General features: G+C 35.8%; 1 protein-coding gene across 5 annotated transcripts in view; it reads left to right on the top strand.

Annotated features, from left to right (window-relative positions):
* TRAPPC8 (trafficking protein particle complex subunit 8) overlaps window positions 1-21,077 on the top strand; it is a 50,283-nt gene that overhangs the window by 17,361 nt on the left and 11,845 nt on the right. For all 5 annotated transcript variants that reach the window (XM_035553240.2, XM_035553241.2, XM_035553238.2 and 2 more), the window contains 18 exons: window positions 767-917; window positions 2,229-2,329; window positions 2,841-2,946; window positions 4,472-4,603; window positions 6,579-6,803; window positions 7,543-7,651; window positions 8,684-8,878; window positions 9,055-9,182; window positions 10,247-10,321; window positions 10,984-11,110; window positions 12,172-12,329; window positions 12,802-13,244; window positions 15,060-15,207; window positions 16,478-16,574; window positions 17,399-17,467; window positions 17,584-17,624; window positions 18,981-19,166; window positions 19,720-19,821. In XM_035553240.2, the coding sequence (XP_035409133.1) occupies window positions 767-917; window positions 2,229-2,329; window positions 2,841-2,946; window positions 4,472-4,603; window positions 6,579-6,803; window positions 7,543-7,651; window positions 8,684-8,878; window positions 9,055-9,182; window positions 10,247-10,321; window positions 10,984-11,110; window positions 12,172-12,329; window positions 12,802-13,244; window positions 15,060-15,207; window positions 16,478-16,574; window positions 17,399-17,467; window positions 17,584-17,624; window positions 18,981-19,166; window positions 19,720-19,821 (2,593 nt within the window). The remainder of the gene's footprint in view (window positions 1-766; window positions 918-2,228; window positions 2,330-2,840; window positions 2,947-4,471; window positions 4,604-6,578; window positions 6,804-7,542; window positions 7,652-8,683; window positions 8,879-9,054; window positions 9,183-10,246; window positions 10,322-10,983; window positions 11,111-12,171; window positions 12,330-12,801; window positions 13,245-15,059; window positions 15,208-16,477; window positions 16,575-17,398; window positions 17,468-17,583; window positions 17,625-18,980; window positions 19,167-19,719; window positions 19,822-21,077) is intronic.

Here is a 21,077-nt window from a genome sequence, read left to right as displayed (position 1 = left end):
GGGGAAGCCCATGTTTATTAATGGTATTCCTCAAAGTGGATTGAATCATCAGTACTGTAAAAGACTTTGATTGGTGGAGCAATCACATGAAGTACTCTGCCTTGTTTACAGCTTTATATTTGTGTGGTTTGTCTTAATTGTTTTAAGGCTCATAATCAAACTGTTCTTCATTTCAACTTTCTATTTTGAATTTGTAAGTATGGCTTGCTTCCTACAAAGTCTTACAAACAAATGTATGTGAAAACACATTGAATTTGCACTAAAGATTTGTATATACTTGACTGACCAAAAGTTACTGATACTAACAGAGGACATAAAATTGCTTTGTATTTTGGTGTAAGGCATAGTTTTTTCTAAGATTTTTCTTTGTTGAAGAGAAGTGGGGATAAATAACTACAGCTAGGTGAACAGTCTGTAAAGTCTTATTTTTCCTTCTCCTACAGGTTTCTTTAGCTCTAACAGTTAATCGTAGTGAGCAGCTTCAGTGATAGCTGCATACTTGTTTCAGTGTTTCATTCAGAGGAATGCTTTCTTTGAATAGTAGTGGGATAGTGAATCTTGTTAATCAGAAAGTAGGCTGCGAAACCAAGTTTCCCATGGCAGAAAGGAAGCAGCTTCACTTTTCTTAGTAAGTTGTTTTTTGGTAACGTTGAAAGTAATGCAGTTTTTATTTCTTCTATCTGAATAGAAATTAAGATGAGAATAAAGTCTGTCGTGCTCTATATATTGAAATTATGGCTTTAAATTGAAGTGTTTGTATTTATAGGTATCCACCAGAAGCACCGGAACTTCAAATCCGGAAAATGGCAGACTTGTGCTTTTTGGTGCAACACTATGAACTTGCATATAGTTGTTACCATACAGCAAAGAAAGATTTCTTAAATGATCAGGCAATGCTTTATGCAGCTGGAGCGCTGGTTAGTACTTCACAGTCTAAATATTCTATGACCTTTTTGCTATAATTTCTGATATATGTCTGGAAGTAACAAAACACAATCTCTTCCTTCCACATCCAAATTTATAATGGTCTTGCCAAACTTGGTGCATATCTTCAGCAAGTCCTAAAGTATTCTCAAAGCTGTTGGCTGTTGTTTTATGAAGGGAATAAAAGCGTGAATAAAAATTGGAGTCTTAATTCTTAAAATGTAAAATACAGAAAGGAGAATACTTATAGTGTAACCTCTAGCAAAATGGGTCTTTAAACTTGTCTAATAACTCAAGTGGGTCGGAAATAACTATAGTATATCCTTTAATAATTAGTCTTGACTTCCTGGCAAATTTCTCACTATAAATATGGTGCTGTACAATTTTTTATTAAGATTTTTCAGGGGTGTACTTTGGGTATATCTTCACAGTGTAGTTCATCAGTAATAACATTCTCAATCATTAATTCTTAAGAATGGAGATGTGGGACTGAAATAATTCTCAGTAAGATGAGTAAGAGCACTGGGAAAGACAAACAATTTTTAACAACGTTGAGGAGCTGATTCGTAGACTTTAGTCTAACTCAAATTTGAAACTTTGCTTTGTAGACCTATGGAAGTATTTTTGTACACAGTTCCCTCTTGAATTCAAACCTTTAAGTAGATGTGTATTTTTTTTTGCAGTATAGACAGCTGCACTGCATTTTGCTAATCTCAAAAGATACCTTAATTCCTTAATGAATGGTGTGTAGAGCTCTTAATTTTTGAAACCTACAGTCCCTAGTTACTGTGGAAGAACAGTTTGCTATCCTGCCTTCGCCCTGTAAGGAAAGAACTATAATTTCAGAGGATGTGTTTAATAGAGTAGAATAACACTTCATTTCCTTGGAAGTTGAAGAGTGAAAAATTTCCTTTAAGCAAGACTTAGAAAACAGCCCTCATTTTAAAAATAAATGCAACTTGATCAGAAATATTATTCCTGCAGTAGGAAATTTGCCTCTCAGACTTATAAAGCAGTACTGAATCATTGTTGCTGCATATTGTTGAGGTGTGCTATCAACTGAAAACACTTGTGTAAATGTGTGTAACTTTTGCTGCTGTTTAGTTGATTACAAGCAGAGCTGTTAAGTAGACTATTTTATTAAACCTTCTATCAGTTACAGTATGTAGGGTGCACTCTTACATGCCAGTAATTGATTAAATAAATATTTTGAGACAGTAGCTGTTGAGATGTGTTCATCAGTGTTTTGAGATTTACAATGTGTTGAAAACATCTACACTGACAGTTCTGACTCTTCCTTGTAGGAAATGGCAGCAGTATCAGCTTTTCTTCAGCCTGGAGCTCCTAGACCTTATCCTGCTCATTATATGGAAACAGCAATTCAGACGTACCGAGATATCTGCAAGTATGTTGTTTACTTTCATGCTGATCCTACGAAAGATGAACTAGTTGGTAGCTTAACTTTCTTTCTGCAGACAGCAGCAGGTAACTAAAAGATCAGAAGTTGATAACCTCTTTAAAGAGTAAGTTATGTTAGCTCATCTAGGAACGAGACTCATGCTGTTCTTAACAGAGTACTTAGTAAATTTGTTTCTGGTACTTGGGCTTCTTGTTTGTGAGATCATTTAGTTGTCAGTTGCATTATTTTAGTTGGTGTTTTATAAATATGATATGCTCAAAGGTTTTCTAGCTTTGACTTAAAAAAGGTGCTGTTATAGGAGGATGAGAAGGAGAATGAGAAACTTAATGGTACAAGCTCATCCCCTACAAAACACAGGTTGACACTTATCCTTTTTAAATTCAAAAAGGATAAACAACACCAGTCTGTAATGTGGAGGAAACTTGTCAGACTTGAGGTAAAAAGTTTTCCAATGTTTCTTTTCAATAAATATTTAATATATTTGTTTTTGCTTTAGGAACATGGTTCTAGCTGAACGCTGTGTACTTCTCAGTGCTGAAATCTTAAAAAGTCAAAGCAAATATTCAGAGGCAGCTGCTCTTCTGATTCGTTTAACCAGTGAGGTAAAACACTAGTTTATTCCACTCATGTCCTCCCTCTGCTTGTGGACTTACTGAAGTGCTTTTAGGTGACACTGATTCTTATCCTGGGGTACTTGCTATCCACTGATGGCAAATGGCCAATTAAAGCTTGAAGTGAAGAAAGCTGTTTATGCCGCAAGTGAAGAAATGAGTACTTTTATTTTTTTCTTTCAAGTCAAGTGACTTATTTGATGTCTTTAAACAGCTGCTAAATGTACATTTGTTGTCGTCTTTGGAATTAATTTTCTTTGACATCTGCTTAGCTTCTGTGTTATACTTTGAATTTAAGAACTTGTAGGTTAAAAATACATGGCTTGCCAGAGTTGTGATGAATACTATCTCACATATAATCAGAAGTTCTAAATAGTTTAAGCAATGAAGCCATAACTGCAGCTTAGCTGCTATGAATCATTAGAAGCTTACTGTGTAAGTGAAAGCTAGCCCGAACACTTCTGTAATACTAATTGGTTTAAATTAAGCATGGAACTAGCTCTCAGCAGCCCAGAAAGGGTCTTGCTAAACTGTTACTGGTATTACATTTGTTCCACACTCTTTCAGGCATCTTCTGTATAGCTTGGAGGAAAGTCTATCTAGCAGTTAGTTCTGGCTTTGTAGCCATCTGTACCGAATTTGATGCTTCTAAGAATTCCTGGAATTTATTAAGCATGGAATAAATTTACTTAGTTTTGTGAGTTATTCTCTCAAGTGTCTTTAAGTTGAAAGGGCAAGAATGAAGCTATAAACTTGGAACCAAAATTCTGTGTGAGCAGTATAAGTTACATAAATATAAATACTAGTGGCTGTGTGCAATCGTTTTATTTCTTTAAATTATGCGTAGTATACTTTTGTTGCCTTTTGGCAGTTGCAAGGAAAATACAGGATACTGTGAAGTTGTCTCAGTATATTTGTAGTCCAGGCACATACTTAGACACTACTGATAACAGTAGAGTTGAGTACTGGTAAAAATCAAATAGATTCTATTCTTATTGGTTGAAGTAATATAGCTGTGTCTTGGCATGAGAAGAAAAGGGGATAATAGTAAGGAATTGTATACTGTGAGGAAAGCATTCTGGTTCTTGTGATCTAAATTCACTAAGCTACATTTCCTCTATTTTCCCTTAATTTTATTAAGCCTTGAAATAAGACAATATCTGAAATTAAGGGAGAGAGGGAGGAAAAAGGGTAGCAGAGTCCTTCATAGCCTGAGTAAATGAAGAGGCAGAACATATTTATTGTAACTCACACTGGAGCTGGTTTATAAATGGGGATGGAGGGAGGTGATTGTTAACAGCACTTTTGGTTATCACTATTTATCACCATGCATGTGACAAAGTGAAAAATACTTCTAGTTTTCATTTATTTGTGTGCATACATATGTTTTGTATTTAAGGCTTTTCAGCTTTACAGCAATGTTACATCCTTTTCCTGTTAGCATTAAAACAAGCTACTGTTACAGTTACATTTATATTTGATTTTGAGGCTAATTCTCCTTTTCCCTTTTAAATAGGATTCAGATCTTCGTAGTGCGCTTCTGTTGGAGCAGGCAGCACACTGCTTTATAAACATGAAAAGTCCCATGGTTAGAAAGTTTGCATTTCATATGATATTAGCAGGCCACAGGTTTAGTAAAGCAGGACAGGTAAGTATTATCTTTCCAGATGGCAAATATGATCAGTATTTGATACTTAACACATTTAACATGCCATTCAGATTATTAGTTTGGTAAAAGACATGTAGCTTCTGATAGTTTTGTATTAGTTAAAACTATTGAGCGCAGTGATCTTCTGACAATGATTCCTGCCTTGGTCTTTTATATTTGTATTGGAAGTAATACTGAAGATCACTGGCTTGAAATTCAGTAATGCCTTTTTTTTTAATTTCTGGGTCTCAGTTTTATCCCCAAATAGAAAGTCGTATTTCATTGTATAAGGGAGTATTTTTACTCTTGAGATGAATGAGTTGCAGGAGTTAGTTTTGTTAAATTCTATTAGAATAATAACAAAATTTAGGGAGATAGCTAAAGCACAAGGAAGACAGGATACTTTTCAGTGGAATTTTAAGTGTATGAATAATACAAGACAAACTATAGTTGTCTGGCTGTGGATCGATTCTACCAATTAAACCAATACAAACTAGTTCTACTTCCACTCACATTCCTGGGTAGGCAGCTCTGTGATAAACTCAGTTTGGACATGAATCATGTGCTTTATGTGTCTCAGTTGTGCAGTAGACTCTATGGGCAGCTTGTTTGATTTCTGTTGAGGTTAGCCACTGGAATTCAGTTATGGGGCTGTCCACAAATAGTCAATTTCTTCTTACTTAAAAGCTGCAAACTTGTGATCCAAGGTATCAATACAATTTGTATTTCAAGTCAATAATACAGAAGAGCCTAGGCATCAGATCTACATTTGAAACAAAACTGTGTGTGTATAGGGGTGGTGTTTTAAGACCTCCCCCTTCTTCCCCTCCAGCAAAAATAGTAAGAGTATTCTCCCATTTGGTTCTCTTCTTGCAGTAGGTTCTTTATCTATAGTTCTGACAATGCTACTGATAGGTATCTGCTCATAAGTTTTTTCCATTTTATTTTGTTTTAAATCTCATTCTTCTGCCTGGAAAACTGCATACATTTTGTAATGCTTTGACGTAATATTCAGGTAACAGCTTTACTGTTGCTTGTTTAATACTTGTAAGGATTCTGTTTTCCAGTAAATGCTTTTCAGTGTTACAGTAAACATAGGCTATTTTTTTTTCCCATATCTTAAACAGCAAAATATTAAAAACTACTGAAAAGTCAGACAGGCTGCTCAGCTACATACTGCAATATTAAATATTATCATATTAAAACATCCTGATATTAAGGGATTACTGCTTGTCCTCTGCTGTTGTTGCCATACTTACTTGAACATATCTTGGATTAATTCCTGTTAATGCTGTAAATAAGGGAATGTTTTTGAGAAGCTGAGACTTGCCTGTGCAGTGACTACCTATGCAGATGTTCAGTGTGTAGACCTGGGATTGAATGCCCAGGTCCTGATGTATCCACAGTTAAGGAACTGTAGAGGTCATTGGGAGTAAAGCATCCATTTCACGTTGGCTGATGCAATTGGTAACTTTGTCCTGTATGTACTCTAGGGGCTATCTGTTGCTTTACTCGGTGTGAATTTTGTCCTAAGCATCTTTTTTTTACTGAACAATTGAGTGGAGATGTGAAATGAAGATTCAGTTACTAGAGTGAAATGTAATAAATGTAGTTTGTTCTAAGGCTTGCTAATAGACCTCTACAAGCTCCTGCAGTCAGTTCTAAAGCAATGCAGAACGGTATTTTTAAAACTAGTCTTGTTTTCTAACTTACAGCCTGTTACTGATACTGGAGAACGTGAACTTTATCTGCAAGCTAGGCACTGTAGTGTAGGAGCCAACACTATGTCTGTGTTTAGATTAATGTTGACCAGGTTCTATGAGGTACAGTTCTGCAAATGTGGTTATGCTTAATATAGTGGGGATTGTGGTAAATAACTTTCTGACTTGCTGTTCAATCTTCCTGGTATTACAATTGCAGTGCTTGGTTAATGGGACTGTCTGAGAAATAATCTTGTTTTTTTTTTTTCTTTCAGAAAAAACATGCCTTACGTTGCTACTGTCAAGCCATGCAGGTTTATAAGGGCAAAGGCTGGTCTCTTGCAGAAGATCATATTAACTTCACTATTGGTCGCCAGTCCTTTACGCTTCGTCAGCTTGATAATGCTGTGTCTGCATTCAGGCATATTTTGATCAATGATAGTAAACAACCTCCAGCTCAGCAAGGAGCTTTTTTAAGAGAGTATCTTTATGTTTATAAGGTAAATGATTTTCTTTTAATTCCTGAAGTGGTCAGCAATTTCATTAATGGTAATTTTGTATTACATTACTGATTGATTTTCTGTCGCACCTGCGTTGTTCCAGGATTGGTTTTTCTCTAGTTGATGTGCTTATTTTTTACTTTAGGTTTCAAAGAGCAAATTTGCAGCATCTAATGTGTGTTAAGTTTATTTCCACTGATGAGTGTATGTTACAGGGAGTTTAGTGCTGATTATCTCCACACAACTTGCAGTCTTCCAGTTGCTTAGTGTCTTTTAAAGCTTATAAACAGAATGTTTGTAGTATTTGCTATTTTATGTTAGACCTTTTTTGAGACTGGTGTTTGAATCCACAGTGTGGTGAGAGTCTATTGAATGGTGGTGGTGTAGTGAATGTAGCTTATCAAATTCCGAGTTAGGCCTTGCACCATAATGAAGTTTGCAACAGCCATGCAGCCACAACAGTGGTTAGAGTACACAATGGAGATTTTGTTTTTTTTTTTTTCTGTAAAGACTTCATGGACTTTAAGATCTTTTTGAGAGAGAAAATACTACCGAAGACTGAGGCAGAATGAACTCTCAGAACAGTTAACTGAAATGTTTCATTTCATATTTAAAAATACTTGTTCAAGTGTTGAATGCTTAAAACTTGGTCTCCTTATCATTCAAACATTGGTAATGTGCAGCGTGTATGTTATGTGCTTTGATAATGACATGACGCTATTTTCCTCCTTTACTCTAGAATGTAACCCAGCTGTCACCTGATGGGCCCTTACCACAGCTTCCTTTACCATATATTAACAGTTCAGCAACCCGTATTTTCTTTGGGCATGATCGAAGACCAGCAGAAGGTTAGAAAACTTTATGTAAACAGCTTAAAATTCATTTCTTATGGAACCAAAACCTATGCAATTTCTCTTCTTAAAAATCATTGTTACATAAAAAATAATGTGGCGAGGTAACTTCTGAAGTTGGATTTCAAAAAGAAAAGCTTCAGCTTAGCACCTACTCTCTAAATGTATTCAGACTCCTTGTGTAGATATGAAATCCTCATAGGCAATCGTACTGACTTTCATTATTTTTAATAGCTTGATGCTTCAATGCAAGTCTGTCAAGAACTTCATGAAAGGGATTTAAATGCTTTAGTAAATGCTAGATGCTAGTGTCAGAGATAGAAATTAGCTTTCCAGTTAACTTTCTCTAGGATGAAGTGTTTGAAACACCGATTCTTGAATGGAAAGCATGTTGAGTGGAAATTCTTGTGTAAACTGGGTCTGTACTCTGGTATAAAATAAAAATAAACTGAATATACTGCTAAGTATACTACATAGCATGCTAAAATCATAGAATTCCAATGTTTGCATGTAAAAGTGTTCTCAGATCATCCTTGGTATCTTCTACATGTGCGTTTCAGAGTCATAGAATCATTAAGGTTGGAAAAGACCTCCAAGATCATCTGGTCCAACCATACCCCTACTACCAATATCACCCACTAAACCACGTCCCTAAGCACCACGTCCAACCTTTCCTTAAATGCCCTCAGGGACAGTGATGCCACCACTTCCCTGGGAAACCCATTCCAATGCCTGACTACTCTTTCTGAGAAGAAATGTCTCCTATTTCCAACCTGAACCTCCCCTGGTGCAACTTGAGGCCATTCCCTTTAGCCCTCTCACTAGTTATCTGCGAGAAGAGGCTGACCCCCAGCTCCCCACAACAAAGTGTCTGGCAGTCCACTGACTAGTTGATTAACTGTAATCTCAGAAGTGATGCTGACTGAGAACTGAATCTTATTAACAATAATTGCAAAATTGCCAGTGCAGCCCTCTGCATTTGTTGTGTGCCACTGTTGTCGTTTTCTAAGATTGCCTTTCTATTATTAGGTGAAAAGCAGGCAGCAACACATGTAAGTCTGGATCAGGAGTATGACTCGGAGTCATCACAACAGTGGAAGGAACTTGAGGAGCAGGTTGTTTCTGTGATCAACAAAGGAGTAATACCTGCAAATTTTCAACCAACACAGTTCTGCTTAAATCGCTATTCAGATAACTCCAGATTTCCCCTTGCAGTGGTAGAAGGTAAAGCTGAGATTTATACAATTAGCTCACTTTATTTCTGAAATGAATTTGTACAGTATTTCCTGCGCTGTTGTAGACTTAAACCAATTTTTATGTTATTGGCCTTCTGAATTAAGTGAGCCTTCAGAATGATGGGGGTAGCCTGTTGTCATTATTTTCTTATGCTTCTTTAATAGAACCAATAACTGTAGAAGTCTCTTTCCGAAACCCATTGAAAGTTCCACTTCTGTTGACTGACCTTTCATTGCTGTGGAAATTTCAACACAAAGACTTCAGTGCTAAACATGGTGAAGCAAAAGAGCCGGTAAGGAAAGCGTTATCTTTTTCCAAACAAAAAAACCAGGCAGTTAGTTATGGAGTTAAAAGGTTGAAAACTTAAGTTTTCAAAGTTTCAGAGTATGAAAACAGCTGGTTTAAGTGTAAATTTAAAAGGTGGGGGGTGTGGGGAAAGGGAAGGCAGCTACTGTATATGATTCTTTATGAATTGCTCTAGATTTTCACACACTTACAGGCACGAAGCAACCAAGTTAACAAACTTAGGCTTTACAATACTCATTACAGTAATGCAAAGCAAAATACTTCAACGTTTTATTGCACGTGTAGCATATCTGAGTCACAATAGGCACCTTGACCGATAGAAATGACTTGCCGTGTTAATAATTATTTTATATAATGCCTATTTCTTACTCACTACTTTGTATGTAGTGAAGTATGTGTTCTGAAAAGTGGTGCTGGTATGATATATGAACCTCTATGTATCTAGAAGTAAAATGAAAAATATTTTGAGTATTTTCAGTGAACTACTTACTACTGTTTAATTTGACACTTAAACTAATACTGCCAGAACTTCCTTCTTAAGGACTCTTCTAGCTCCCTTATTTTTAATGCTGTTATATGTTCTGATACTGAATATTACAGGAAATTTGTTGATAATTTGGTTTCTTAGACAAAAAAAAGTTTTGGAACATAGTGATCTGTAAAGGTGCTGCAAGTTTCTGCTAGTTATGAGGTTTTATATAAATAAGTCTCAACGGTTACCATACATTTGCAATTTTATTCTTGTCTAAACTGCTACTTTAATGGTACAATCAATACTTCTGTGAGTATCAATGAAATTATAAACTGGAACTGTTCTTAATCAGTGATAAGTCTTAAATTTCTCTCAAGTACGTGTTTGAACTCTCAGCAGCTGCTACAGTTCAGAAAGCCCAAGAGGATGGGCATACAACATTGCCAATTTTTAAGTCTGTAAACTGGAATTTGTGTGCTTTTTGTTCTTGAACACTCTAGGAAAGCTGAAAGAAATAGTATATATGGCAATCTTTCTGTCCAGGAGTAATATCTGAGAAGGTCTGTCTTCTTTTTCAGGGAAAATGCGATGATGATATGATAGGAACTGAAGCAATAGCAGAATTTCTAATTAATAGTGAGGAGACAAAAGTGGTAAGTACCATACTTTATATAACATTGATAAGAGATAACATTGATAAGACTATTCTTAAAACTTTGGGATAGGATGGAGTTCAGTCATGTTACAACCTGAATTCAAACTTAGAGGAAATGTTACTATGTGTGAAGAACTGGATCTTTTAGATCTCATCAATGCATATAAGTAACTGAAGGGAGAGTGAGATAGGACAAGATGCAATGGGCACGTACTGAAACATGGAATGTTCTGTCTGAACATCAGGAAGCAGAGTTTACTGTGTGGCTGATGGAGCACAGGCAGCCCAGAGAGGTTATGGAGTCTCCCTCAGAGATATTCCAAACCTAACTGGGAGAGGTCCTTGGGCAAAGCAGCTCTAGGTGGCCCTGCTTGTGCAGGGTTGTCAGACAAGACCTCCAATGGTCCCTTCACACCTTAAAAATTCTGAAAAATTCCTTAGAAATTCAAACTCTGTTCAAGTTAAATTTTATTACAATTTAGGATTCTTTTCTCATGTAACAAGTACTTTCCTGTAAATGACCTGTATTTACTATATATGGTTATGTCTTATGCAACTGTAAAGTAAATGTAGCTATGAGAGTCTTTAGTAATTGGACATTTAAATGTAATATTACTTATTTAGTAGCAACAACACCAAAAATTTAACATATCTCCACAGGCAAGACTAAAGCTCTTTCCCCATCAAACAGGGGAGCTACATATTCTGGGAGTCGTTTATAATCTTGGCACTGTTCAGGGTACTGTGACATTAGATGGGATAGATCCTTCTATTGGATTACAGGAAGGTAAGTATATTATTCCTTCAAGTGTATGTGTCTGGAAAGGGGAGTTGTGGATTCTGCTGAGTAAAACTGAATTGTGGTCCAGCGTTTTGACAATGCAAGGCCTTTCTTTAAGTAAAGATATAGAATCAAGTAGAGAGATAGAAACTGGAAATAACTGGAATGGGGAAATAATGAATTGGCATCCATATGATTACCATAAGAAAGGAAGTAACTTCTGCAAAACCTGTTCCTACATTCCTTTTAAATCTTTAGAAATTCTGAAACCCTTAAATTCATATATTCCATCTATGGTGTCTATAACAAATTTATTGCCTCCTTTACCATTTATTTTTGTTCCTTTTTTAACTTTCTTTTAACTTTTCTGTGTTGCACTAACCTTTTTGACATAGATTCCCAAATATAAATTTAGCTGATATAGCTTTACTTATCTTGACTTTTTTTGGTTGTCTTTCCTTTATATTAACATATGCCTTAATTGCATGTTACTTAATATATTTTGTTGAGTCATTCATCTGGAACTGTCTCCCACAGGGAAAATTTCATTCTTGAAGTAAATGGGGATTAAAGTACATACTTGCAGATGTCTAAAAGAAATAAGCTTGGTTAACTATCTGTGAACTGGAAATTTGTGGCTAAGCCTTTGGAATAAAAATCATCTGAAGAGTGGTGGCCTGTTTTTGAAGGAAGAAAACGTTTTGAGCAACTTTTTCGTAGCTTGGCAGAAATTAGGAAGTTAAATGGATCACCTTTACTCAATACCCCCTCCCCTTTTCCCAGCCAGTCTCATATCCTTATTCTTTTTACTGCCAGAACTTTAAAGAATTGAAGTAAAATTTAAAGGGCAAAATTTAAATGGATATCTGGCTGTCTGAACTTGCAATAGCAATGCATTCTGTGTCACAGGAAGCTGTGAATAGTTTTTTGTCAGTGATGCTGCTTAATTAGTGAACACTGCATGTTCACAGTAGCAAGAATCAAAATGATTTGTAAGATTGGGAAGGGAAGTTCAGATCACTTTTCAGAAAGAGTTGCTTTAAAAAAAGCTTTTAAAACTGTTTCAGGAAAGTTTGTCTCCAATGGGCTATCTGTACGAGGACGACAAGACTTAGAAATCCAGGGGCCTCGACTTAATAACACAAAAGAAGAAAAAACATCAATTAAGTATGGACCTGATCGACGTTTAGATCCCATTATTACAGAAGAAATGCCTTTGTTGGAGGTATGTAGCTTTTTCTACTGGTAATTTTGAGCAAATTGCTGAATCTAGAACTATAAATGTAGTTCATACAATGAAGTCTTAAACTTCGTTTATGTTTAAGTCTTTCCAGTTAAATTTGGCACTGACAGGTCATAATCTGTGTTTTGTTTTCCAAAGGAGACTTGAAGCCTCCAAATTAATGTAATTCTGAAATTGTTATACTCCCTTTCGATTTTTTTAGTTTGCAGCAGCTTTTGTAGCCAAATTATAACTATAGGTAGGGAAGAGTCAAATAGGTGTCTTTGTTTGCCATTTTTCATCTGGAATACTTCAAGTTGGTTAATAAAAGTGGTGGTTTTTCTTCCTAGGGTTATTGAAGTGGTCTCTCTGGCTAATGACAGCACTCAATAGTTTAAGTGCTAGATTTTTTAAAGCTCATTCATAACTTTGCTCAATGTTCAGTTTTTTTCTCCTCCTGTTCTCTCCAATACAGGTGTTCTTTATAAACTTTCCTACAGGGCTTCTTTGTGGAGAAATCAGAAAAGCATATGTGGAATTTGTGAATGTAAGCAAGTGTCCTCTTACTGCGCTGAAGGTTGTGTCCAAGCATCCGGAATTTTTTACTTTTGGTGCAAATACTGCAGTTCTAACACCACTAAGTCCTTCAGCTTCTGAAAACTGTAGTGCTTACAAGACTGTTGTGACAGATCCTACCTCTGTGCGTACTGCACTGCTATCTTCAGCTTCTTCTGTGGACTTTGGGGTTGGCACAGGAGGTCAACCTGAGGTAATACAAGTCCCACTTCCTGACTCAGTTCTTCTTCCTGGGGCATCAGTGCAGCTGCCAATGTGGTTACGAGGACCGGATGAAGAAGGTGTTCATGAAATAAACTTTTTATTTTACTATGAAAGTGTTAAAAGACACTCAAAAATGTGGTAAGTTATCTACCTTTTTCTCCTACTTATTAGGCTGTTAATAATAAACACCATAAGCATAAATTTAAACTCTACTGAATTTCTCTGAATTGCAGTGAAGATATGTGGCCTATTATCTGCTGTTCTAAGCAATAACTTTATTGTATGATCCAGTTTTCATGTGAAACTATATAGCCTATACTTCTTCTATCAGAGTGCCCATATTTAATAACTTAACAGAGGGGGAGTTAATGGAACTGCTTGATACAGAGACTGTTCATAGTTTGTGTCTCTGGGAGCACATCACTCTGCGGGACAGAAGAAAAACTTCATGACTTTTTCTTTCTGTACTTTATATTAAAAAAAAAAAACAAAAAAAAAACAAAAAAAACGAAAGTCTGCTTTAAACCAAAGATTTTTTCCTAATTAAAATGTGGCTAGTGATTGTATTATGATGAAGTTACCCTTTGTAGGGGTTAAATACCAAGTTAGACTTGCATGCTGTTGTATAGCTCTTCTTTGGACCATTCCTGGGACAATGAACAGTTGTTTGATACTACAAGCTAACAAATAGTACATTCCTTTAACTTTACTATTGCTTATTCTCAAGTCCCACATGTTTCCCAAGCTAAGGTAGCTCAGAGGAACTTATTTTGAGAAACCCGTTCTTCAAAGATTCTGGGGTAAATAGGCCTTTGCTCAGAAAGTGAAGGTATCAGCCTTTAGGAAGGCATTTCTGAATTTATCTGTTTACTAAAGCTTCACTATGAAGACTGTCTATTCTCGTCACCTCCTGTCCCTACAAGCTGTCTTTCACCATTCTATAAGTACTGTGCATACAACATTACCTTAGAGCTGTTAGAGCACAAAGCTAGGGCAGAAAAGAAGTTTTAATAGGCTTTATCTAGATTTAGTTTTCTTTCCAATAAGAAATCTGATTGTGGACTAAATAAATGTAATTATTTAATTTTCTGGGAGAGAATTTCATTAGGGAGCTGTATGTGCTAGATTCATTTGTCTGGAGAAGTGCATCTCAGCCTTCGTTAAGTAGTAGTGCAGGCTAGGAGCAATGCTTCTGTAGCATCAGAGCTGAGGAGCTGCCTCCATACGGTAGACATTCAGGATGATGGTGCCTTAGGTGTGATGGTACCTTAGGTGAGCTCTAGTCCCATGCACTTAAGCTCCAGCCGCAAGCTGACATAGTTTTTCAGGCTAGTTCTGAGAAAGAGCAAGTGAGCTTGGCTTCTGAGACTTTTTCATCGTGTAAACCAAAGCAAAGTAAGTTGAAGACTGTCAAGATTAGATCAACAGCATGTTCCTGAAAATCAAACTACAAATCATGTAAATGTACCCTTTGATAACTCCCAATCCATGGGAATTTGTTGAATGTGGTGGTGTTTCGGTAAATGTTTGTGCAGGAGCTGTGACTCACTAGTGGGCCTTTTATGGTTTACTTGCTGAAAAACTGTATTTCCAAAGCATGTGGTGATGTTAAATTGCTTAATTACATCCCTCTGCCTGTTTGCTTTCATTATGCCACTTGTTTTATATCTGAAATATTAACAAAGTATTTTTTGTCATGGTAACATCTGACCTTATTTTCTGGTAGCTTGAACTGGGTAGGCACTGTTCAAACAGTTTCTTATCCATTGCAGCATGGTTGTTTAGCATCTTATCAAAATGATATCTTAAAAAGAAAAATGCCTTTTTGGTCGTTGAAGGGAATAAATTGTTTAATAGCTTGATATTGATGAGAAATGTAAAAGCTAGACTTGATGAGAAGTTATGGACAGCAGTCCTGGTTCTTCAGAATGTTGTTTTTTCTTCCATTTCTAGTCATAGAGTATTAAGGCACACTGCAGTTATTTGTACTAGTCGATCTCTACATATTCGAGCTACTGTCTGCAGAAGTAATGCACTTGAAGATGATGAAGGTGGAGGGGACAACATGTTGGTGTTCGTGGATGTAGAAAATATCAATACTGTAAGTTCTTTCTTTAATGACAATACTGTTCTTAAGCTCAGCAGACATGTAAATGTCGCCAGTAGAACCAATATTTAATTAAAAACTTTTATACTAACATTCTGACTGGAAATATTAAGTAAGCCTTGCATATTTAGACTTTCAAATTAATGTTGGAAAGAAAGTACTAACATTAAGTTACGCCTCAAAACTAGCTATGGATGTCTGCTAGAACCACCTCAACACTAAATGTATGTGATTTTGAATCTGTCTTCAAGCTCCTTTTGGAAGACTTATTCCAAATTCATGGATGTTCCTAATGCTTGCAACTCTCTGAATGAGGCAACCTGTGTTCCTTCTCTCTGTGCTGCACCCCCGACCCCAGTAGAATTAGCAATAACCTGAAGGAAGCTTCTGCGTCCATATTCGTTAACAAACTCTCACGTTTGGAAACACAATCCAAACGCAGATATGTCTGTTGTGGTCTGATGGCTTAGCAAAGCAGATGACAATATTTCAGTTTTTCTAACTGTGTTAATTTAAATTTACTTTTTCTGGTTAAAGCTGCTCCCATTTTTTTTAACAAGGCCAGGTAATCGAATCCTCTGCTTATTAGAATTCCTAGACACTTAAATGGTAGTGGAATCATGGAGAATCTTGGAGCTGATTTGTCATTTCAAGTTAAGTGTGTACGTTCTTTTTTCTTCAGATACTAAGGTGAATATTGCCAGCCTTCTTTGAGGAGGAGGGAGTACACAAAGCAGTTAGCGAGTTTACAGATGACATTGTGCAAAACTTATTTTTCCACTGTCATTTCATTCTTTCCAATAAAGAAAACCATCCCAAAAGCTACTTTCCATCGTGTATATATACGTAATTTTAAGAGCTGTTGAATTTCTGGGATTTATGTTTTTGCAAGGATCCTGAAGTAGTCTTAGAAACTAAGTGTCCTTTTGGACAATGGTCTGCATTGGAGTTTAAAAAAGTCTAGGTTTTATTATAGTCACGTTAATCTAAAATGCCACCTTGTGGGAGTTTTTCCATAGGATCTTTTTCATCTTCTTATAGCTTTGCTTACTGGAATTCAAAGTTGCTGGGAGCCGGGACTGTTTTATATTACAGTGGGTCTTCAATCTGTTCTTGTCTCCTTAGTACTGTATTGCAGGTGGCGTGAATGAAGAGTTAAATGAAGATTCCAACAGTACCACTTTGTGATGAACACATACTGTGCAATGAAGAACACTACAAGTATGACTGGTCTTATTTGACATCATTTTTGTTTCTTTCTTAGAGTGAGGCTGGTGTTAAAGAGTTTCATATAGTTCAAGTTTCAAGTAATAGCAAACACTGGAAGCTTCAAAAATCTGTTAACATCTCTGAAGACAAAGGTGTGTATCCTTAATACCAAAAGGATAGCAAGTCCAGCTTCTGCCTGATGAGAAAGTTAATCTTGTAAGAAGTTGAACTTGCCTTTCAGAATAACTCAGTTATAGATATTTTTGTGTTCCTTTCAAGCAAAGTGCCTTTCAACTTTCATTAACTTAAAAAATGGTCTTAATTTACAGGTAAATTATTTAAGTGTTGTGGAGAAATCCATGTCTGGGTTGGCTGATAACTTGCCTCGCAAGAAAAATGTCTCGTGGCATTCTTTTATTTCTGTTTGTGTATATCAGTGTAACATTTGACTGATCAACAGAATATTTGACAAATGTTCTATTCAGTTATTAGAAATATACCAGAATTGCTAGTGCTGTGTATCCTGCCTTAGCTAATATACCTTGCTAATTTTTGAAAAGGCAACCCAAGAAAACAGACATCTATTATTGTATTTAACATGCTATCTTTATTATTGTATCTAACGTGCTATCTTTACATGTATGCTGATGCTTTATATATTTAAAGTGAATCTAGACAAATCTTCTTGCATTAGTATTGAAGGTGAACCAGTTGGATATGATTTTGTCTTCTGTTCCTTCTTTCTTTCTCTGTATCTGCTTTACGTAGTGCAGCTTGTTTTCTGCTATAGAAGTAGGTGGAATGGGTTAGCAGAAAGTCATCTTTACTATAATGCAGTTGTTCTGCTTGTTCAGACATGGTATTTAAGTGTCAGTGTGGTTTTATTTGTGAAGTTCAAAGGCTGACTTTTGGCTAGTATGGGATGCTAAGTGATTATGTTGAAGGGGAAAAAAAAATTTGTGATTTTTTTTTTCAGATACTAAACTTGCTAGCAGAGAGAAAGCAAAGTTGTGCTTTAAAGCAGTAAGATGCAAAAACTCAGAAGGTAGGTTCTCTTTTGAATGAGGTAACATTTTTTGAAGGGGAGTACAGTTGGGATGTTGTCTACTGCAGTTGACTTTTTGTGATGCTGAAATGATGCCTTCTCTTTTTATCCCTTAGAAAACTACACATTTGCAGATATTGTCTTTGGAAATGAGCAGGTAAGTTAACTGGTGCAACTGCATATTATGTCTTGTGCAAGTAGCCTAGTGAAATCCTTTTTTACTTGTTCTATTGTTTTTTTTATCTTTTCACTAAGATAAGTTAAGAATTCTAACTCCAGATTATTGTAAACATTGGAAACCTCTAATGAATGTAGGTACTAGAATTTCAAAACCACTAATTTAGGTTGCAATCAGTTCAGGGAGTCTGTTTCTCTAATTTCTTGAAAGATGGTTAGAATTACAGGCTACCACACCCTATTAATCTGTTTAAGCGTACAAATGTCTGAAGAAGAATCAGTTTAGAAAATGATCTTGGTACATAGAATGTTTTTCCAAAACCTGAGAAAACAAGACACTTAATTGGATCAGAAATCTACACTAAGGTAATGAATTTGGTTAGTTGGATGTCAGTACTAGATCGCTTGTTTTACGTTGAGGGTATATTTTCCATGTATGCATCTGGCTTTTTAAAGCCAAAGAAAAGCTACTCAATGCCATTTCTTTTATAGACATATAAATTGAGTTTAGGACTGAAAATCTGGATAGGCTTCATGAACTTCAGCTTTCTTGTAAGAAAATATTCTCCACTTGGGCTGTGGGAAGGGTTCCTTCCCTTCTAGGCAATTACTTCAAAAAGCAGTTATTCTCCTTGGATACAAGTATTCTGCCGATGGGGAAAAAAACAGCAGCTCTGCAATAACATATTCTGGAATGTCTGACATTCTTTTAAATGGAGGAAGCTAAAGTCTTATTTATCATGTTTGTCCAGGCATCATTGATGTCAGTCTTAACCACCACTTCCTTAATAAGCTTTTGACGTTTGTCACTGCTTATGCTAAGCTTTTCCAAACTTGACAAACAGCACAGTACTTCTGTATCTGTAAAACAGGTGGGATCTCTAATCTTTGCTAGTTAAGTGTACATTCCTAACTGGCAATTATAGGGTAATTAACTAGAAGAATTTATTATTAACCTAATAATTAGTTAAAATACTAATTAGTATTAATAAAACAGTAGTGATTTGCATGTACGTTAGTTCAGAGGAGATGCTCCAGCTCTCTCGATTATTATAGCCTCAGTAGGCTGTCTGGTAATAATCAAATACCTTATTTCTAAGTTCAGTACTTGTGATTTTAGATCAGTGATCTGTAGTCCTGTTCCCGTATGTTGCTTTGGAGGTTTCACTATGTAGTGCTGATGGCTGTAAAAAGAGCAAGCATTGTAACCAAAATTAGTGGCATATTTGCAAAAGATTGTTTGAGAATGGAACTGAAATACTACAATGATGAGTTCTGTTAGGGAAACTTGTACCAGCTTGCATCTTTTCCTGAAAGCACTTTCTTTTTCTTGCAGATAATAAGTTCAGCTAGTCCTTGTGCAGACTTTCTTTTTCAAAGCTTATCCTCTGAATTAAAAAAAACACATGTGCAATCTCATACTCATGGATCTCAGAGGGCTGTGAAACAATCATTTGACGAGGCAGTCAGATTGATACAAAGATGCAGTGAAGTGGACTTGAATGTTGTTGTACTGTGGAAGGTAAGTATATTATTTTCTACATGTCAAAACTCATAGCCAAATTTCAGAGAGCTTACAACTATGTCGCATCCTGAACTTTCAAGCATACTTGTACAAAACTTACAGATGTAACTTTTTAAAACCAGACTAATAAACTAAAAAAGTGGTAAGAAGCCAAGACAGTCCTAATACTTGTAGTAAACCACTTAAATGGTTTTATGCTGTCCTACATGCATCCCGTTCTTGTAAGCTCTTTTTTTAAGAGAAAATTAACAAAAAATACATTTTAAGTTTTCATAATGCTTGCTTTTATTATAGATCTGTAAGAGTGACCCCGTGTGCTTTGAAGAAGACCCAGTTTACCAGAATGCAAGTCTTAAGTAGTGGCAATTAGCAGTCTGAACCACAGTTGTTTGTGCTTGCAAAATTTAAAGCATAAACATAAATATGTAAGTCAAGTTAGCATTTAGGTTTTGGACAAAACATCTTCCAGTTAAGGAGAGAATGTTGACTATAAAGCTTATCATTGCTTTTGGTCTGCTAATGTCTGTGGTCTCTGTTCTGTATTTTGTAGGCATATGTTGTGGAAGACAATAAGCAGCTTATTTTGGAAGGCCAGCATCATATTGCCCTTAACACAGTTGGGAAGGAGGCTTTTTCATTTCCTCAGAAGCAGGTAATCTACTATGAAACTTTCCTTTGCAATCGCTTCTTTCCCAAAATGCGTTTGATGCATTTTCTTGTAAATGGAAGTAAGTGGAATCATTTTGAGTGCTTTTGTAAAATCTAATGTAAGACTTCAGTAAGGTACAGCTATGTCGTTGTTTTTGTAAACTGTTCCCTGGTATTTCAGACTACATCTAGAAGCTTATTAATAGATTAAGTCAAAGTTAAAATGATGTAATTATTTTTAAGTGTTAACAGGATAAAAATTTCATAAATTCTACTACGTACGACTTCTAAGTGAAGGCCTTTATTGTAAAATTTTTAAAAACAAAAGCAGAAACTCTGGGGAAATTAGTAAGACATTGAAAGATTTATTAGAATATATAAACTAGTTTAATACATTATTTCATTTTCAAATTTTATAGCCTGTTTGGTTATACAAAGAAAACATCTGCAAGAAATTTGTATGTATCTCTTGGTACATGAAACAGTAACAACTATGAAAGTTATAAGTTTGCATAAAAACGTGTATGCAATTTTGTATGAAGGTGGCTAATGTGTAAAATAAAAAACATACTTATTTAGTTTTCTGTTGGCCAGTACAATGCTGCTCCTTCTTGTTTTGGTCCTGGTTTCTTTGTAATGCAATTCCGGTAAAAACATATGCAGCTTTTAGTGAGCCCTCTTACTCTTTTCTGGTAAGAAAACACTAAGACAAATATGACTTTCCATAGAGATTGTTATAACACAAATAGTGAATTACTCAGATATCTGAAGCTATGCATTTGGCTTTGGTTCATAAGCCTGTAAGTAATTTACATCGCAAAGACTTTTCTGTTTAGTCCTTTTATGCTATGAAATTGAAATACATCAGAAGGGATGTTAGTTTGATCTAAACTGGCTGCTGTTCATTCCCACTGAAGAATCAGAAAATCTAAATCCTAACTTCTGAAGAGGTTTCTCTTGCAAAAACAACGGAAGCCTCTGCATGTGTGGACTCAAGCTATGCTTACAATATTATACTGTATTGGTCTAATGATTACTTCCCATTCTAATATTCTTTCCTGTATTTTAAGTTGTATGTAGAACAGTAGATCATACTGTAAACATCTGAAGTTACAAGAGAAAATGCTGTTGAATTCCGCTCCTTGATCCTGTTGAGGTCTTGTTATAGCAAATGGATGGGGAGAGAAGTAGGAATGAATTGCATCTGCATCCTAAAAGAATCGCATCTGCATCCTAAATAAACATATCACCAAACATTAG

This window comes from Cygnus atratus, chromosome 2, assembly GCF_013377495.2.
Source record: "Cygnus atratus isolate AKBS03 ecotype Queensland, Australia chromosome 2, CAtr_DNAZoo_HiC_assembly, whole genome shotgun sequence".
Taxonomy (NCBI): Eukaryota; Metazoa; Chordata; class Aves; order Anseriformes; family Anatidae; genus Cygnus; species Cygnus atratus.
This window is presented reverse-complemented; position numbering and strand designations above follow the sequence as displayed.